This window comes from Hetaerina americana, unplaced genomic scaffold (genome assembly GCF_022747635.1).
Source record: "Hetaerina americana unplaced genomic scaffold, ioHetAmer1.1.p SCAF_2, whole genome shotgun sequence".
Taxonomy (NCBI): Eukaryota; Metazoa; Arthropoda; class Insecta; order Odonata; family Calopterygidae; genus Hetaerina; species Hetaerina americana.
In genome coordinates, this window is record NW_027286763.1 from 25,996,941 (window position 1) to 26,015,814 (window position 18,874).

Genomic DNA, 18,874 nt, shown 5'->3' on the forward strand with positions numbered 1-18,874 from the left:
GAGAATCGTTGCCGAAACACTTTTCCAACATTTCCAACGTCCGTGCGCCACTAAATCCGTTTTTTACGCAAAATTTAATACAAGTTCGTTGTTGCAAATTTAAATCCATTTCTGAAATTGTAAAAAAATCGCCAACACACACAGAGATAGATGTACTCTTGGCTACGTAACTTTTGCAAATGTCAAGTTATGACACTAAGATTTAAAGGGAATATCAACAACAGATGTACCAATTTAACAAAAAAAACAGAACTCAAATCGGAACAATGGGAGCGCCACACGGTGGTTATTCCGGGAACTTTTTGATCAAGGTAGTATTAGAATATTTTTTAAGTAGTAACTGTTGAGTAAAGATGTTTTTGTCAGAGATACTGGAGAAATCTTTGATATGTTTCTTGGGCTGGGCTGGGCCATGAGCCTTATTTTACACACTCGGAAAATTTTCTGGAGAAAGCTATAGAGGATGTGAAATGGTCCGATGATGATTTGTTCTACAGGAAGATGTATGGTGCATTTCAAGCCTACCACACAGGATTAATCAAAGAAAACAAAAAATGACACATTGTCTTATGGAATTAACTTGGGAAGAATAAAAATACTTTAGACTGAATTTAGGTTTCTGCTGAGTGTTGGTTCCCTCTGAGAACATGAATGACTTGAGGTATATTATGTCATTCAGTCACATTTGAGTGCATGAAAATGACACTCACCCACCACAATATAATGTATTAGACCTATGAGGTCAGCTTGCAAAATAATTAATGGAAAGAAAAATTAAGAATCATAGTGATCGCCTGAGTCAAAATTTCAACAGCTTTCAAAAAAGCATGAGGAAGTGAAGGCAAATAATTCTCACAATATTAAAGCTAGCTTTGAAGGCATATTTGGCAACTCCACAAAATGAAGACACTTTGCTTAAAAGGCCATGGCAGTGCACAACATGCCCACCTCAAAATAAGCTGATTTATGGAAATTAGTCTTTGCTGCTCATTTGGAGGCTTCAATGAGTTCATCATTGAGAAATCTGAGAGATCAAGACATGAGGATGAACGTAAGATGGAAAATCATTTGATGCCACAAAATTACAAGAGGGACAAGCAAAAAACTTGAAAGATGAATATTAGGACCTTCACTTACTCTAGGAAGTTCCAGTCAAACAAGTGAAAAGTCAAAGGCATTGTTTGAATCAAAAGAAATAATTCCAGAGAAGCCAAGCACAATGTCAGGGATGAAAGAAAATGACAATATAGTACACTTTTGGTTGGTAGCAGAAAATGGGAGAAATATGCAGGTATGTATGGATGATAGCAAAGAAAACACCAGGTTTACTTGAGCAGAAGAACTTGGGAAGAACATTATTCACAGGGAAAATAATTTGATTTTCCTTATGTCCCAATTTTATGAGAGGATAAGTATACTACCTTGATCAAAAAGTTCCGGAATAACCACCGTGTGGCGCTCCCATCGTTCCGATTTGAGTTCTGTTTTTTTTGTTAAATTGGTACATCTGTTGTTGATATTCCCTTTAAATCTTAGTGTCATAACTTGACATTTGCAAAAGTTACGTAGCCAAGAGTACATCTATCTCTGTGTGTGTTGGCGATTTTTTACAATTGCAGAAATGGATTTAAATTTGCAACAACGAACTTGTATTAAATTTTGCGTAAAAAACGGATTTAGTGGCGCACGGACGTTGGAAATGTTGGAAAAGTGTTTCGGCAACGATTCTCTAAAAAAAAACGGTCGTTTACCAGTGGCACGAGCGGTTCAGAAGTGGTCGTCCCGCAATCCGATCCCACATTCATCAAAAGGATCATTACTGGAGACGAGACGTGGGTTTATGAGTACGACACGCAATCCAGACATCAGGCAAGTGAATGGCGTTCACCAAATGAGCCGAGACCAAAAAAACCACGTCGTTTTCAGTCAAAAAAGAAGGCAATGCTGACGGTTTTCATGGATTACAACGGTGTAGTGCATCATGAATTTTTGCCAGAAGGCCAGACAGTAAACAAAGAGTATTATTTGGGCGTTATGAGACGTTTGCGTGAAGCAATTCGCCGAAAGAGACCAGAAATGTGGGCAGAAAACTCGTGGATTTTGCACCATGATAACGCACCGTCGCACAGTGCTATCATTATTCGTAATTTTTTGACGAAAAATGCAACAAATACCATCCAACAGCCACCGAATTCACCTGATTTGGCTCCCTGTGACTTCTTTCTGTTCAATCGAGTTAAAAAACCATTACGGGGAACGAGTTTTAGCAGCCGAGAGGAAGTAATGGAAAAATCGCAGGAAGCACTGATGGACATACCGAAAACCGAATATAAAAAATGTTTCGAGGATTGGATCAAGCGCTGGCATAAGTGTGTTGCAGTCGATGGGGATTAATTTGAAGGGGACAATATAGATTTAGATGAATAAACTTGTATTTTTAATTTTCGGAATAAATTCCGGGAACTTTTTGATCAAGGTAGTATTACAGAAATTATTAGCACAAAACTTAAGATGAGACTACCCATGACATTAAGCTATGTATCTCAAGATAAATGATCCCTCATGTGAAAATCTAACCTAGCAATTGTTACTTTCTAAAATCCAAACTGCTTTAATAGTTATTGTCCAGACGAGACTTGGAAGTAAATGTGACTGTGTGTGACTTTTTGGCACTTTTCAATGCGTTGAATAACAATATTTTAGTGCTGGTAATTGTTGATATCCTATTGTTTCATTGTTGATGCTGTAAATACTACACGGTATTTAAAAAGGGTAGTTTTTTTAAATTTTCTATGTTATTTTCTATTTTCATGCATAGTTTTATAATATATTTCAAGCAAAAGGATTTATTTTTGGTTTCCAAAGATGTTATCAATATCATGGAAATTAGATTTAATACATTTAGTTCATCCCTATGACATTATATTTTTTTCAACTGCACACATTAAGAATGTTAATACATTAAAAGCAATGCAATTCATAACTATTGTCCTGCTTACTTGTCAATAGGACATGCTAATTTCTTCTTCTACGAGGCTAATCTTGCCAGTGAATAGAGGGGCCAGCCCATTAATGGGTCCCCAAGAGGGTCTTTCTTAATTTTATCTTTTGATCACTCCTGGGAGAAATCACGAGGGAATTTGGAATGGAAAAATGGGTTTGGCCTTACATCGCAATTGTCAGGTTGGGACTGTTACTGAGGGCAAGAGAGTTGAGATCTATCCGATCTTTTCCCACAGCGACTAAAAATCTGTACACAGAAGGAATGCACACTCAGGCGGTACATGGCAATTGAAGCAGTAACCACAAATATTTCAATTTTGAAATGAGTACAAAAAAGCAAACGAGAATTTATCTCCAAATTAAACTCCAATTACTGGGTGAAATAGATTGCGGAGCTAGCAGTGAAACTCAGATTGCTCGCAATTTTGGGATTTCAAAATCATTATTCCCAGCGATACTTAAGAATTGTGACAAAACAGATCCAGCAGCTGCACCAGGATATATTGGACACCCCATGCAGACAGACACTTCACTTTGTGAAGCTTCTGAATGGAGCACATCACAAAGACATCAGAGAAGAATTTGAGTGGTTTTATTACATTGGATCAGTGGAAGTACCCTTTGGTGGACCTCTTTCGGTAAATGTTAGTTGATTTCAATTGCATCCAGTCTGAGAATCGAGGTTCCACCGCTCCACTTGCTGGCTTTTCATGGCAATTTCAAAAATGTCATGGGGTCTCTCCCTAATTGATTTGTGGGGTGGCAAAGGAAGAGCATGTAGTACAAATGAATGGTTGGCACATTTCAAACTTCTCCAGAAATAGTCGACCCTTGTGATATTTTAATCCGGACAAAACTAGCATTTTTATCAGCTCTTGCCCCACTGTTCATTTAGCACCAAGGTACAGATATGCATGCATGCTTGGAGGAGGTCATGGCAAGCACAGAGTGACAATTGTTGTCTCCTCCATATGGCAGTGAGAAGGTACGAGTGTGGGTGTTACCAAAATCCAAGAGCCCTCACTGTTTTAAGGACCTTTAGATTGATTCTGAGACTGAGGAAACAAAACCTGCCAGATATTTGCTGGTGTTAATAAGTATTCTTTGTGCTCCTTTCTCAAATTCTCATTTAAGAAATATACACGTAGCAATTGAGTGTCATCTAGAAAATATATCTGCACACAACTCTTTCCAACTTATTACATTGGTGTTTCTTGAAGACCCAACACCAACTTTTAACATCAGTTTTTAACTTTAACAAGTTTAAGTTTATATCTGCATTAAATTTATCAAAAATACATTCATTGGAAGATCATTCAAAAGATTCATTGGAAATTGTTTAGGTTTACTCCCATATGCATTTTGATCGATGAAGTTATACAGCAAATATTGATTAAGTACAGGGAAATCTAACATAACCAGCATCTCAAATAACGAAGAAAGAGGGATTCCTCGGATTATTGTGGGCATGCTGATTCAGTTTGTGTTTATTAATTGTTCGCTGGCATCTTAGTGTCGCTAGTGATAACATTTTTCCAAACTTGTCTTCCGACATACAGGGCACGGCCACATAGCTTCCTTTTTTATAAAGCAAAACCCCTTTAAAACGGAAGTTCTGTAGCCACTTCCTGTATTATCAGTGATTTTTTTGTGCAAAGTTAAATAATATATTGAATATCATTTTAAAAATGTCCCCGAAGAAAAGGCCACAATAAGACAGCCATAAGGGTATAATACACCAAAGGAGAATGCATAGCATGGCAAAAAGCCAATGAAAGACTGTCACACACTGCTATTTTGCAACAAAGCAAGCAGTGATTTCAAAATTAAACCTCTGCTTGTTTAACATTCAAAAACTCATGACCATTCAATAGAGTGTAAACCCTGAAATAGCAGGTTAAATGTAATGTGGAGGTCATTGGAAATGATCCAAAACTGTTGCACCGTATATTGAGAAGCATCACACTAATAAGGCAGTGATTTTGCCGGGTAGAAATTTATTTAATGATAAAGCTGTTGCATTTTAACAAAATTTGTAGTGTTGGAAAAAAAGAATGTCTCTAGACAGCTTTCTAGTCGAAAAGTTAGGAATTTATCATAAACAATTAACTAATTATTTTGATTTCTTTCTAAAAATCAAATTTGCCCGCTAGGTTGGTTTGTTCGAAACTAGAAGAAAATTTGAAGATGATTCACAATCCTAAACAATAAATTAATAAACAAATTGAGTAGTTTCAGGCATAATTTGGTAGAATTCGAGCATAATAAAGAACAGATCTATCTAGTTGAAAATTTTTGCTTTCTCTTCTTTACAGTGTGCTCATAATTATCTTAGAAAAACTAGCCAACATTTATTTTTTTCTGTATGGAATGCATTATCACATTTTACAGTAATTTACATATTTGAGAAAAATTGTTCTGCTGAACAAGGTTTTTGCTTTACAATTAAGGTTCCAGAATAAAGTCAGCTCGTTGTGCGTGGTTCCATTTCACGTAAAACAATGAAGAATGCACCACTCCCTTAATATCTTCATTCCACCATAGTTGTCATATTATGAGTTTAAGGGCAAATATTGGTCCATAAGGTGTTTTCTTTCCAATACTTACATAAGTTACAAAAACAGCCCAGTAATTTTAGCAGTTACAGTTTGAAACGCAGTAGCATTAAATGATGTAGCATACTATTTATGTATCTTAGCAATCACAATTTTTAGCTTTCTCATTCAAAATTATGGAAAATTCATACCAGTGATCTTGAATAATTTCTTAATTCCTTCCCTTCCCATTTATTATCCCCCCCCCCCCAAAATTGCTCCTCCCTCTTACTGGGGAAGGACGTATTCGGAGGGGATGCTTGCCTTAGAGGTTACTATATTAGCCTGCACCTACTAACAATATATACCTGGACATGACAAAATAACATAGAAACCTAGGTCAAAATGTATTTTGATAAAAGAAGACACTGCTTTTTCAAGCAGATTGTTTTTATTATGACCTAGGTTTCGTTACAGCATAACATTAGTACAGCATAACACCTGAGGATGTTACGCTGCAACCAAACCTAGGTCATAATAAAAAATTCTACAAAAGAAAAAAAAAGTGTCTCCTTTCATCACAAAGGATTTCCACCATGTTACACCTGAAACTGTGTCATAAAATATATTTTAATAACAGTGAAATAATGCATTATTGTTTGCTATGGCTCTATTTAAAAAAATGGCTTGGTGGAAAAACCATTTATGTTGAATGAGGAGGTCATTGCCAACACAGATGCCTATTTTGAGGACCTTCCAAAATCTAACTTTTTGAATGGTTTAAAAATGTTGGAGAACCGCTGGGAAAAGTGCATCAAACAAAGAGGAGATTATAATGAAAAAATTCAACCCAAAATAATTTATTTTTCTATTTTTCCCTAAAGACTTCTGAAGTAGTTTCTGAGAAAGATTTTCTAGTATCATTCCCTTTTTTATCAAAATAATCAATCCAAATGTGTGCAATAGCATTGTCATTACATACTGAATAATTGAATGAAACAGTTTCTGGCGTCACTTGGTGGAAATTCTTCATATTGAAATAAAAAAAAGTATTTTAAATAAAAAAAAAGTATTTTAAATTAAAAAAAAAGGATTTTTTTTAATTTTAAAAATTTTAAAAAAGGCGAAGTATTTTAAATTTACTTTCACCCTACTGAATATTTGTAAATAATTTTGCATACAAGTGATATTGTCCTGCATAATATAAGTATAAATATGCTGTGGAATATTAAAAAAATGCATAATAGGAGGGGTACCAATTGAGATATTTTTAAAATTTAGTACCGAAAGTTTCTTCAAAGTAAAGATGAAAAAAGTGACTATAATGAGTCACCCTTCATCAGGTGAAGGCACTTAAAGAGCTGAAACTAAGACTTTCCTGGAGTGACCAGTTTGCATTTCTATTTATCACTTGAGATTTTGATTACCTATGAAATTCAGTTTCTTTGGTTTGGTATTTTATACCTAACACAATCATATAGATTGCTGTTTTGTATTTAATCATTAATCCAAAATTTGGCCAAAATCTAGCATCATTCATCTGCTTGAACACAAGTTATTCAAATATATCCGTCTAAATATTATGTGCATATACATACATAGGCTTGTGTGTATAAATATTACACATTTTTCTTATTTTTTCCATATAATATTAGGCATTACTTCAACTCAAAATTGAGTATGTATATTAGGATTATCTTCATTCTAAACCAAGTCAAATGTAAGTACTGCCTATGAATGAAGTGGACAATTTCCATGAGGGTAGAATGAATTGTGAAATAGCTAATCACATAAAAATACATAAAAAACCTGCAACATTTATCCCATGTTATGGTGTTTAGGAGATCAGTCTCTTTCATAAAACCTTTATAAAGCTGTGATTACAAACAAACTGCTTATACTTAATTACACATTTTACCTATATATAAATAAAAGGTTCACTTACCTTAATATAACTAATGGGTATTGTTTGCTTAGATTTACTGTAACACCTAGCAACTTTGTACACAGTTTCTGGGATGTATTCCAGCACTAAGTTCAAGTAAACTTCATCCTTCTGAAAAATCAGAAAGCATACATCAAACAGGAAACACAACCAAAAGATAAATCCAATTGAGCAATGAAGACACAAACCTTTACCTTATCTCCACTGGAGTAGAAGAAATATTTGAGTTTGACTATATTACAATGCTCAAGCCGCCTCATTATCTGCAACTCACGGTTCTGTGAAGAATAGAAAAAAAGTGCCATTAAGTTATATTACAATGTTGAAACAAGGTATATTGCCACTTTTCCTATAAACTATGGGCACAGGAGTATATGCATCAAATAAAGACGAGGGAAATCACAAATTCCCATGCCCTTCATGAAAGTAGAAAACCCGCCTAAGCAGGAATTGAACCCACAACATCTGCCTTAGCAGGCAAGGATGTAGTCTTCCCATTACCGGGGTCAGTACCATAGGGATACATATTTTTTATATACACAAACGACAAACTTAGCAAATTTACAGAGCCTATACACAGAATAATTACTTCCATGGTTTAAGTATCGTACTAGGGAAAACCATTTCCTGAACATCTATCATGATCCCACTAACACATACATTATATCCCTCACAGAATATCAAGATACCAAATTTACTCAAATCTAGTCTCCTTTCCAAAATATTACTGAAAACGAATTTTGACATAAGTTATGTAAGATTAAGTTACAACTAAACATAAATAAGGCATTTCCAAATATATTTGCCAAAAAAATACTAACAGGTCATAATAAACAAGTCTTCAGTTCAAACAGTTAAAAAAAGGGAGTGAAAATAATGCGTCATATACTCCTACATTATTCATATGCTGTATGCAAGTATGACCATAAATATGCATAATCAACTCATATGAAAACTTTAAAGGCATAGATTTAAGTCATTCACCCACCCTAAAGTACCATACATCAAATAAAATATGCCAAGGAATCATTCACAGTATATTATATAAATTCTCTTTGTCCTTTATGTCTAAAGAAATAATGAGGAGGAACATAAACAATCAATTAAGCTGAGCTTTATTGAAAATTTAGAACCAGATTTTATTCAATCACCAACTCATGCGAATTTGATGAATTAAGCTAACTTGAAAATTCAATAGATTCAATGGAGATTAAGTGGAAGTTCATCATAAAGGGAAAAACAAAATTTACCATTTTCCACAGATTTATTTGTAACACATAACACGTTTAAGTTCATCAAACCATTTTCAGGTACAAGACAATTATGAGGAAAACAAAATTTGCACTTTTCCACAGATTTATTCGTAACATACAACACGTTTCAGTTCATAGAACCATCTTCAGGTACATGACTGTCTTGTACCTGAAGATGGTTTGATGAACTGAAACACGTTGTACATTACAAATAAATCTGAGGAAAAGTGCAAATTTTGTTCTCCTTGTATCTAGAAAATATTTATCTTGAGTCTTACACAAATGTAGAGACCTCAAAAATATTTTGTCGTTACAGAAGTCGTCACATTATATCTTCTATCTGAAGATCCTCATCACATCATGGAGTTATCATTGACAAAGGATTGACTCCCTTAGGAGGACCAGGTCTATGGGCAACTGATTTCCCATAAATTTGATTCATAATTTCTTCATAACTCACATAGAAAAAAAATACCTACTTTTGGGCAGAGACAGCCAATATTTTAAGAGATACGTAGAGAGATAGCAAAAAAATGTGATGTCTGATAAATTATACTATGGTGATGAATTGAAGCAAGCACTTGATGATGAACTGAAGCAAGCACTTGATGCTATGATTAAGTTCTTGGCTATTAATGGAAAGGTTAAATGCTACTAGGGGTTTCATTATTTTTCAGCTTTACTCTGCTGCGGTTTTACTCTCTGTTTTATCATTGCGAATTTGGTTATGAAGCCTTTTTGATGTAATTTCCCAGTTAATTTATTTCATCTCTTGGATGGTGTATTAGAGCTTCATATCTTTAACATTTTGTATCTTTGATCATTTTCTATTTCTTTCTATACAAATTGTACCTCCCCACATACAGGGGGTTACCCATTCCAGATAAGTTGCAGGGTATGGCCAGACCAAAGGTAGTCTGCACAGCATCTGTTGTTCAGTGAGGCAGCTACCAAGGCATCTGGCCCCTATGGGGTGGCCATTGATTGATGGCATCACGTCACGACTATCGAGGAAGGCACGGGAAACCACCCCAATTATTCATCCCAAGATTTTTATGGACAGCGCAGGGAAAATGAGTCCTGGCAACTACATGAATCGACCCAATCAGCCGTGTATCGTGACCAGCAGCAGAAGAGGTAAGGCTTCCGCAGTAGTCATCTCACAAAATCCTTGCAAACCAAAAGCTACAATAGCAGTAGAACAGAAGATGCAGAAAATGAATAAATTTGTTAGAATAGGAACTTGGAATGTCGGGAAGGATGAAATTGGTGTGCCAAAAGGTAAGGTTAAAACCCTGCTTGGAAGTAAGGGAAAATTGTTCACAAATAATGAAAGTCAGGAAAAATATTAATTGTACCACAAAAGATCCAAGAGAAGTGGAAAAAAGATATAGATGGACTGCATGGCAAAGAGATTAGTCCAGCATGATTAGACATAGAAAGAGAGTAAGAGGTAGATGATGACGGCTTAGGTTCAGACTTACTTGATAGCGAGATAGAAAGAGCTTTAAGCGAATTGAAATCAAATAAGACTATGAGGATAGACAACATTTCCATGGAATTAAATTAAAGGTCTAGAAAAATGTGGGAGGAAGAGGTTTTACGGACTAATCACAGTTTTATTGGGGAGGAATTTGGCCACAAGACTTCGTTGAAGCAGTGTTATCTCCTATTCCAAAAAAAGGAGAGGCAGTAGCATGTGAGGACTACAGAACAATAAGTCTGATTTTGCATGGAGCTCAGCTCATTTCTCAGGATTATCAACTAAAGGATGGAGAGCCGGGTAAAGGATCAATTACGAAATGGTCAGTTTGAGTTTAGGAATGGGAGGCATGCATGATGCCATTGAAGTAATGAGGGCACTAATAGAGAGGAACATAGAATACAATCAGAATGTCTTGCCTGTTTCAAAAGTTTCAAGGAAAGGAGATTGTATGGAGAAGAGTATAAAAATTACAGCTCCAGATAAATAAGAATAAAACTAAGGAGTAGGTAAGATAAGATAAAACAAGTGAAAGATATACTGGAACAAGTGGAAGGGCCTTGTCTATTTCATCAGCAAGACCACCAGCAATGGAAGATAAGGAGGTTATAATAAGAAAAAAATACTAGGAACCAATTCTCCCTATCTCGTTCTCTTATCAAAAGAGACCACAATGGTTTAGGATTACATAACAACAAAAACCGACATTCCATTGCTAGTAATTTTCCACACATACGTGGAAACACTGAGAAAAATCATGATAACTAGCATTGAGTATCAAGTAATTGAGGGATGTAGTGAGCAGAATAGAAATAGTGAAGAAGCCTATCTATTAGAAAAAGTTATAACTAACAGCAAAGAGTACTAGCATGGACATACGGAATCAATTCATTAAAAATAATATATGGAGCCTACTTTTCTATGAATGTGAGACGTGGACCCTATGGGCAGCAGAGGAAAATATAGAGTTAATGGAAATGTGCCACTATTGAAAATAAAATGGATAGGATAACATAAAAGCACTTTGAAGAGCAAGTGAAGAGAGAAGCCCATTAGGTATACTCAAAAGGATAAGATGGAAACTAAATGGGCACATCCTGAGATACTGTAGCTTACTGAAGACATAATAATTACAGGACACACTTAGGGAAAGAGTTACAAAGGGGCAAATAGGGTGAACTATGAGAAGCAGGTAAGAGTATAAGCATGGGCAGCAATTCCCACATTCATTGACACGCCCTACTCACTTCACCGAATCAATGTTGCCATCCAACCAAGAGTCAAAACAAGAGCGATGAAAAATCTACACGCTGAAACCACAAAAAGGGCCACAAGATGCTGCCATAAATTTGGCCAGAAAGATACATGGTCAAAGTAATGCATTGCACCAATATGGCAATAAAAATTGTCAACTGCTAATTGAATCAGGGCATCTACTACCTGGTGGAACATTTGTTTTGGGAGAGAACTGAATTATTAGTATTTGCACCGGCTACATTTGGTTTCTTATCACTTGCTGTCATTGGTAGCATATGCTGCAGTCAGCTGACAGCATAGCTTATTATAATCTATCATCTGATCAAACTTCACTAGGGTTTTTCAGCATTTTAGGAGGATAGAGCACTGATTTTTAAAATATTCATTTTCATACTTGGTAGTATGGCTTTAAACATTACTATAGAGGAAACCACTTTCCACAAAAATTTAGCATGAAATCTCTCTTCACACAAAGTAGAAGCATGACCCATTATGACTTCTATAATTTTCTATGCATACAGGTATCTAATAATTTTGCAGGAAATGGTTAATATGAAACAACATATGGCCCTCAGATAGGAAATCCCCACAAAATTCTTTAGATAAAATGATATGGAATTGGTATCCCTATTCCCTGATTCTCCAGTTTCTCAATTTCAAATTCTTTCAAAACCTACCTAGAAAAGCCACCGTTGAGATTTTCTATTCATAGCAGTGGCCATTATCTCCCAACTTCACCCAACCTGAGTATGCACAGTCATTAACAAGGCAGGGACCCCCAACCATCAGGGAACATGGGCCCTTACACCCTCCTTTCCCCTAGGCAGTCGAAGCCACTGCCATTCAAATAATTCTGGGAGCATATGAGTACATCCTTTCACTTAACAAAAGGTTTGAAAGTAAAGCATGCCGTCAATTACCCTAGGGTATTCCCAAGTTTTTCCTGACCCCTTGTCTTGAAATCCTAGCCTTACGTTGATTCTGATCTTCAGGCTAAGAAGCTTTGCTGTGCAAACATAACAATAATTTGCATGCCTGGTTTCCCTTTTGGGAATCATTTTTAGCGGAGAATTAATAACCTATTCGAGGAAAAGTAACAGCTCACCTAAATGTGGCTAATAAATTTCTTAAGTAAACTGCAATTCCACTAAAAGTGAAAATACAGCTCCTACAAGCATTTGAAACTGGAGTTAGATCGAAAACTTATGCCTGCAAATAATTTGAAATTGCAAATTCAACTTTTTCCACAATTATCAAATATGGGGAAAAATTTACAATTGTATTTGATGATAGTAATGTGAATTAGAAGATAAATGCCTTAATCTGGCAAAACATGTGGATTTGGGCACTGGTAATGTGGTTTAAACAATCAAAAGCCCAGTACGCTCCAGTTTTTTGTCCTGCGTTAATGGCAAAGGCAGACACTTTGACATTTAAGTTAGGAATCAATTCCCAGCCTAACTGTAGTAGGTTAGAGTAGTTCAGTTGAGAAATGTAATTGTATCCATGTGTTTCTGATGAGTCAGAAAATGGTTCCAGTGATATGACATTGGTGTGGGTAACTTTAAAGTTGAAATTGGAAAATAAAAATTTTGTAAGTTCCACAGAATTTTATTAAAATGACTGGTTTTGTCAAACAGTCCACATCATCAGACACAAAATACACAAATTGTTGTATATGTATATACATGGATGGGGTGATATTTATGATAATGTAAAACTGCTACCCCTGTATTCCTTTCCCCAGTGTGTTCTCCTGTTTCTCAGGAAATGGGGAAAAAAGCTCCTGAGCACCATACTATGCCACTGAAACATTTCAGAGGATGGCCTATTCAGGAAATGTTTGGGAAACTAAAACATGTCTCTCCAATGTTTCCTTCAATTATTGTCACAATTTGTAAATTATTACCTACTGTAGCCCCTTAGAGCCACCGTGAAAGCTCAAAACCCTTGAGGCAGCATGCATTTGACTCCAAGGAGTTTGCTCAGACCCAGGTCTGAGCCTTGCCCACTAGTGGGTATATCCTTGCATGTATTTGCTTGTTTGATGTTTCGGTGGCACAACCACGTTTTCCAATGGAAGGAAGAAAACTGAGTACACACCTGATAGGCAGGAGGGGAGGAGAAGGGAATATAGAGGGAGGTTTTGGGGGTCGATTGGCAGGGTTGTGAGTTGATGGGAATGAGAAGGGTAAACTCCCTAGAGGGTAGGGTTCAGAGCTGGGTCTTGAGTGTATGTATATGTGTGTATACATGTATGCATGATGCCTAATGCTGGTGCATACTTGGATACTTAAGTAAAAAATATTTAAAAAAAAGATTTTAAAAACTAACTTAAGAATTATACTTCGACAGTCTCAGCCACCCTCATCAGAGTATTAGGAGTAACTATGTATGTACAAGTATATATTTATATGAATGCAATTATAAATTTACTGTTTTGGCAATCACATGCGTCACAATACAAAAACATTTCTTACATAATATCTTCTTCAGAAAAATCTTTAGTAATTCTGATAGCATGCATAAAAACTTCTCTTTAATCAAATGAATTAGAACTTGTGATACATATGGCTGGGAATTTCCAATATCATTTCACCCATTCTTACACGGCAAAATTGATAAATAAAGGGATTAAAATAGGAAAAGTCTTGAGAACTTGAAGAAAGACAAGTTCATAAGAGCATTACGTTCATTCACAAAAAAGCAATGACACCCAAGAGTGTATTCAATAATGCTTTAAAATGTGAATCAGAGGTTACTGTTCCAAAAGTTACACGGTTATCTTTGGTGCTACCGACAGTGAAATATACCCAAATGGAAAAAGGCAGATATTATATCCATTTTTAAAGAAGGAGAGAAAACAATGGTAGAAAGGTTACTCCTCTCAAAGTCAAAGAATCAATACGAGTGGTTTGTACGCCCCATGCAGTCTAAGAAATGGCACCACTGGTATGTATCAAAGTCATTTTTAGCCAGTAGCATCTCTTCCAGGAGCACACACTAAGTTTTAGCCAGATCAGTCAGTTACTCTGGGTAGGGTACTCGTTTGAATTGAGAAAATTGAAATATTTCCAAAACACAACTGCCTGTATTGAGCAACCGGTGGTACATATGTAGTTTCAAAATTTTCAGAGTAGGCCTAAGAGCACAAGAGAGAGTGGCCGTTCTGGGTGACTTGTTGAGGTCACTACTTCAGAGATCATTGATATAATAGCAATATGGTGTTGAATGATAGAATAGGAAAGGTATACAAGATTGCTAAGGATAAAAGCACCTCCAGTGAATGGATACAGAATATTTTGCATCGACATTTGGACATGAATAAGTTTGATAGATGCCATGATTTTTCAGTTGATCAAAAACAAAATCATATGGCATCCTCCAAGGCCAGCTTTCAGCTGTTTCAACAAAATCCACAAGGCTTCAGGCATCATTTCATCACTGTGTATGAAATATTGATACACCACAACAAGCCTGAACCTGTAGAAAAGTCCAAGCAAAGGGTTACCAGTGGATGGTTTGTACCAAAGAAGGCGAAGGGCATTCCTTCAGCAGGGAAGGTAATAGAGACTGTTATTTTGGGATTCACTAGGAATAATCTTCATTGACTATTTGGAAAAGGGTCAAGCTATTACATGAGTATGCTATACATTATTATTAAACTGGTCAAAACCAAAGTTGAAATCCTTTTCCAAAACGAAAACTCACCCGCTAACTACTAAGATAGTAACCACTTTTGCTCCCTCAGACTAATCCCTGTTCTCCAATAGGAAGAAATGGCTCGTTGGAAGGAAATTTCATTCAAACAAGGAGATGATGCGGAAACAAACATTTATTTTGCAGAATTGGAATGATTGCATTAGATGGGACGCATCAACAAACTGGAGCAAAATTGGACAAAATGTACAAGCCTAAAATGAGACGTTGAAAAATGTAACTAGTCAAAGAATCTTGAAAAATGTACTATATTTTATTTTTACACCAATTTTTCAAACTAGTCTTGTATGCCAAAACAATGCTGTAATTCTTGCAGGAGGAGCAATACAGTTTCCCTAGTCAATCATGGTTTCATATACAACTGCAGATTAATTCCTGTGTTTAAGCAGATGTGCCCAAGAAAAGGTTAATAGAAATTTTTTGCAGGATAGTTGGGATTTTGATTTCAAACCAATGTTTTATTAACCTTTTTAAACTCCATCATATAATATTTAACAAATGAGGATACCATCATGGATTATTTTAGGTCAGAGAAGCTGAGGAAGAGTCACCACAGACCACATAGAAAAAATGTCCATCTTTATTAAAAAATATCTTTAAATTCCGAAATAAGCTAAATAAATTTATGCCGGGAAGTAATGTAACCTACCACTCAAATTCATTCCTACATTTGTAGTAGTGACTAAGGGAATGCATTCATTACCAGAATGTCAGAACTGATTACAGTAACAAGGTCTGTTCAACAAGTTTCCGAAACTCTTTTAATAGCACACCTACAGTTGGATATATTTAAATCTGCTTGGAGGTGTTGTATTCACAGAAACTTTCAGAATAATCACCTTCAACCACTTTGTTGATATCTTGTTGTGTTGATTAGTTACAGCCATTTATGTGAGGGGTAGGACCTGTTTAATCAAGCTGAAGAGGATGAAACCTTCTCGTCCAGGATCATAACAGGTAAGGAGTCATGGGATTATGGATATGACATCAAAACAAAGTGCAATCTTCACAATGGATTGGAGATACATTCTCCCTCCAAAAAAAGCTGGGTTTAGAAAGGATTGGGATGGGAAGTGAGGGAACATCATACAATTTAGTGATAATGCGAACCTTATATAGACAAATACGAATACATCATTTGGGCCAGCTTTGGTGGTGGTGGAGGGGTAACATCCTCCCCTGCTAATCTAGAGGTTACAAGTTTGATTCATTCCTAAATAGGCCACCTTGTGTGGTTTGTAGCTATCCTTGTCATTAAATCATCTCTTACAATATGACGTAACTTGGCAGTTTATGGCTTTGTTTTTAAGAAAAAAGAAAACAAAGTCTAGGAGCAGAATGACATATAACGGAAAAGTAGGTGGAAACAAGCCAAAATTATCAAAAAACATAAAATGAGCCATGGCCATAGGTGCATATCTCTTAAGCTTTTATCAAACACAGATAAAAAAATAATTGGGAGCATTTATTTCAAAATATGAAATGAATCACAAAATGCCACATCCATTTCAATCAATAAAGTAAATACCAACAATGGGACAGAAAAGGAATTACAAGAAACATCATTAAGGTATGTGTTGACTTGTTGAAATCCACTCATTCTGTCACTTCAAAAGGCAACTATATATTCTCCCATAGAATCCTAGAATGACTGGCTAACTTTAGCAGGTCTGTTTGGAATGTAATCCACTGCTCAATGGCATCTGAAAATGCATTAATTCTATCTTGGGATAATGTTACTCATGCATGATTCTACTTGGGTTCCAGTGACACAGAACCTGACTTAGAATTCTAAAAATTGCAATAATATAGACATTCATGCATCTAAAGATATTTTCCAGGAGTAATGCAAAAATCAATAATGAGATATTTGGTAAAATGATACATCTTCAAAAGTATAATTTTGACTATTTACAATCTGTAGTCTGGTTCACACACCTTTTAACATATCGCTAATCCCAAAACAATTATTTTAAGAAAATAGGCAATTTACACAAGAAAAAATTACATACTATCTCAAAGAAGTCACTCTTTTCCCTAATTAGTAAGTGAAATCACCCAATGAGTATTTTGGATGAAAGAAATCAATGTTATGTAGAAAATCATTAACATATTATTCTAAGAATAAATTGAAAATTTTGCTTCGGATCAGCATGGACTGCCTCAATAATTCGGAAAATTTGGAATTTTCTTGGGTCCTTCACATGAAAAATATTATTTTAATGGCATTTTAACATTTTCAAAATTTAATTCTCTAATTCTCAATGCATTAAAGAATATAAAAAAAAATGGAAAAACTTTTCTACCACAGGCTCAGGAACAGATACATAACATCAAATAAGAATGGTTTCACCTCAAACAACAAAACTCTGGTTGATACAAAATAATTTTTGAAGGAGTTTATCAGACTAACCTTAAACCTCTTATCCTGAAGGACCTTCTTGATTGCAACCATTTCCCCAGTATCACAGAGCTTGGCTGCATAAACCACCCCAAAGCTACCATTTCCTATAACTTTTGTGTCGGTGTATGAAACTTCCTGAGGCCGATCCGGTCCCTGTCCGGCCGTAGCCACCACCGTCGTCACCTTGTTACCATCCTTGCCTGAAATTGTTTAAAAGAAGGGAGGAAGGGTGTGGGTAAGAAAGAAAGGAGGGGAACAGAGAGAAGGTGAGAAGAAAAAATTGAATTGGGACAAGATTGAGAAATTGGTGAATTTAATAGAAAATAACATTAGAAGGTTATAAATAATAAAAGTTAATGATTTATGGTTAGAGTTAAAAGGGAGAAGATAAAGAGGAGAGGGAAAGGGGGAGAGGAGGAACAGGAAATAGAAAGAATTAATACTCAAGCATCGCAAATTCTCAACATCATAAAGTCTACAGCTAAGATCACCAAGTGAAGAACTACCAACTGAAGTGTAAAATACAAATTTCTAAATTAACTACAAAAGCTCTAAAATTTCTGTGATTGTGCGCAGATTAGCAAAAAGACAATCTACAGCCAGTCAGAAAATCAGTAACAGTGACCTTTATGCAAATTAATGAATATTTACATTCCCATAAAACCTTACTACAGCATTAGAAAGAATACTTCATGTACAATATACTTTTAAAACACTAATTAATGTAGTCCATCAGTTAGTTACATAAAACTATATGTTAATTAAACTTGCCCATAAATGAGAGAAAAACAAACGTACAGACATTATTTTGGAAAGAAATTTTGATGGCAATTATAATACAAATAATAAATACCTTCTGCCTCACTTATTTTTACATAATAATTGAAAATACAAGACAAAAAAAATTTATCCAGTAGATTTTTGTAAATATCAGAGGATAAATAACAGCACAAAAACAGAACAGCATTTTACAGCTTTGAGTTTTCAGTGTTATAACAAGCATGTTAAAATATGAAAGACCTAATTACTGAGGGGCAAATGCAGTAAGCTGGCAGTAAAGAAGCCTAGGCATCCAGATTTTGAATACTTGACAGTATTATGAATACATCACCACTGTTCACCATTCAAGCATTAGGACTATTTAATTAACACTGACTGACAAAAGAGAAAGTGGAAATCATACTATTTGTATTAGGATTTATCACAAGCATAAATTCTGCTTAAATTCTATCATTAGGCTCACTCAACTTTTTAAATTTGGAACCACAATATCAT

The 18,874-nt window shown here is 35.4% G+C and overlaps 1 protein-coding gene across 1 annotated transcript in view; it reads right to left on the minus strand.

Annotated features, from left to right (window-relative positions):
- Positions 1-18,874, minus strand: part of LOC139687631 (glycogen synthase kinase-3 beta-like) — a 66,800-nt gene that overhangs the window by 21,213 nt on the left and 26,713 nt on the right. Inside the window, exons 2-4 of the mRNA XM_071584871.1 lie at positions 17,609-17,799; positions 7,677-7,760; positions 7,483-7,593 (exon numbers count right to left, since the gene is read on the minus strand). Of these exons, the coding sequence (XP_071440972.1) occupies positions 7,483-7,593; positions 7,677-7,760; positions 17,609-17,799 (386 nt within the window). The remainder of the gene's footprint in view (positions 1-7,482; positions 7,594-7,676; positions 7,761-17,608; positions 17,800-18,874) is intronic.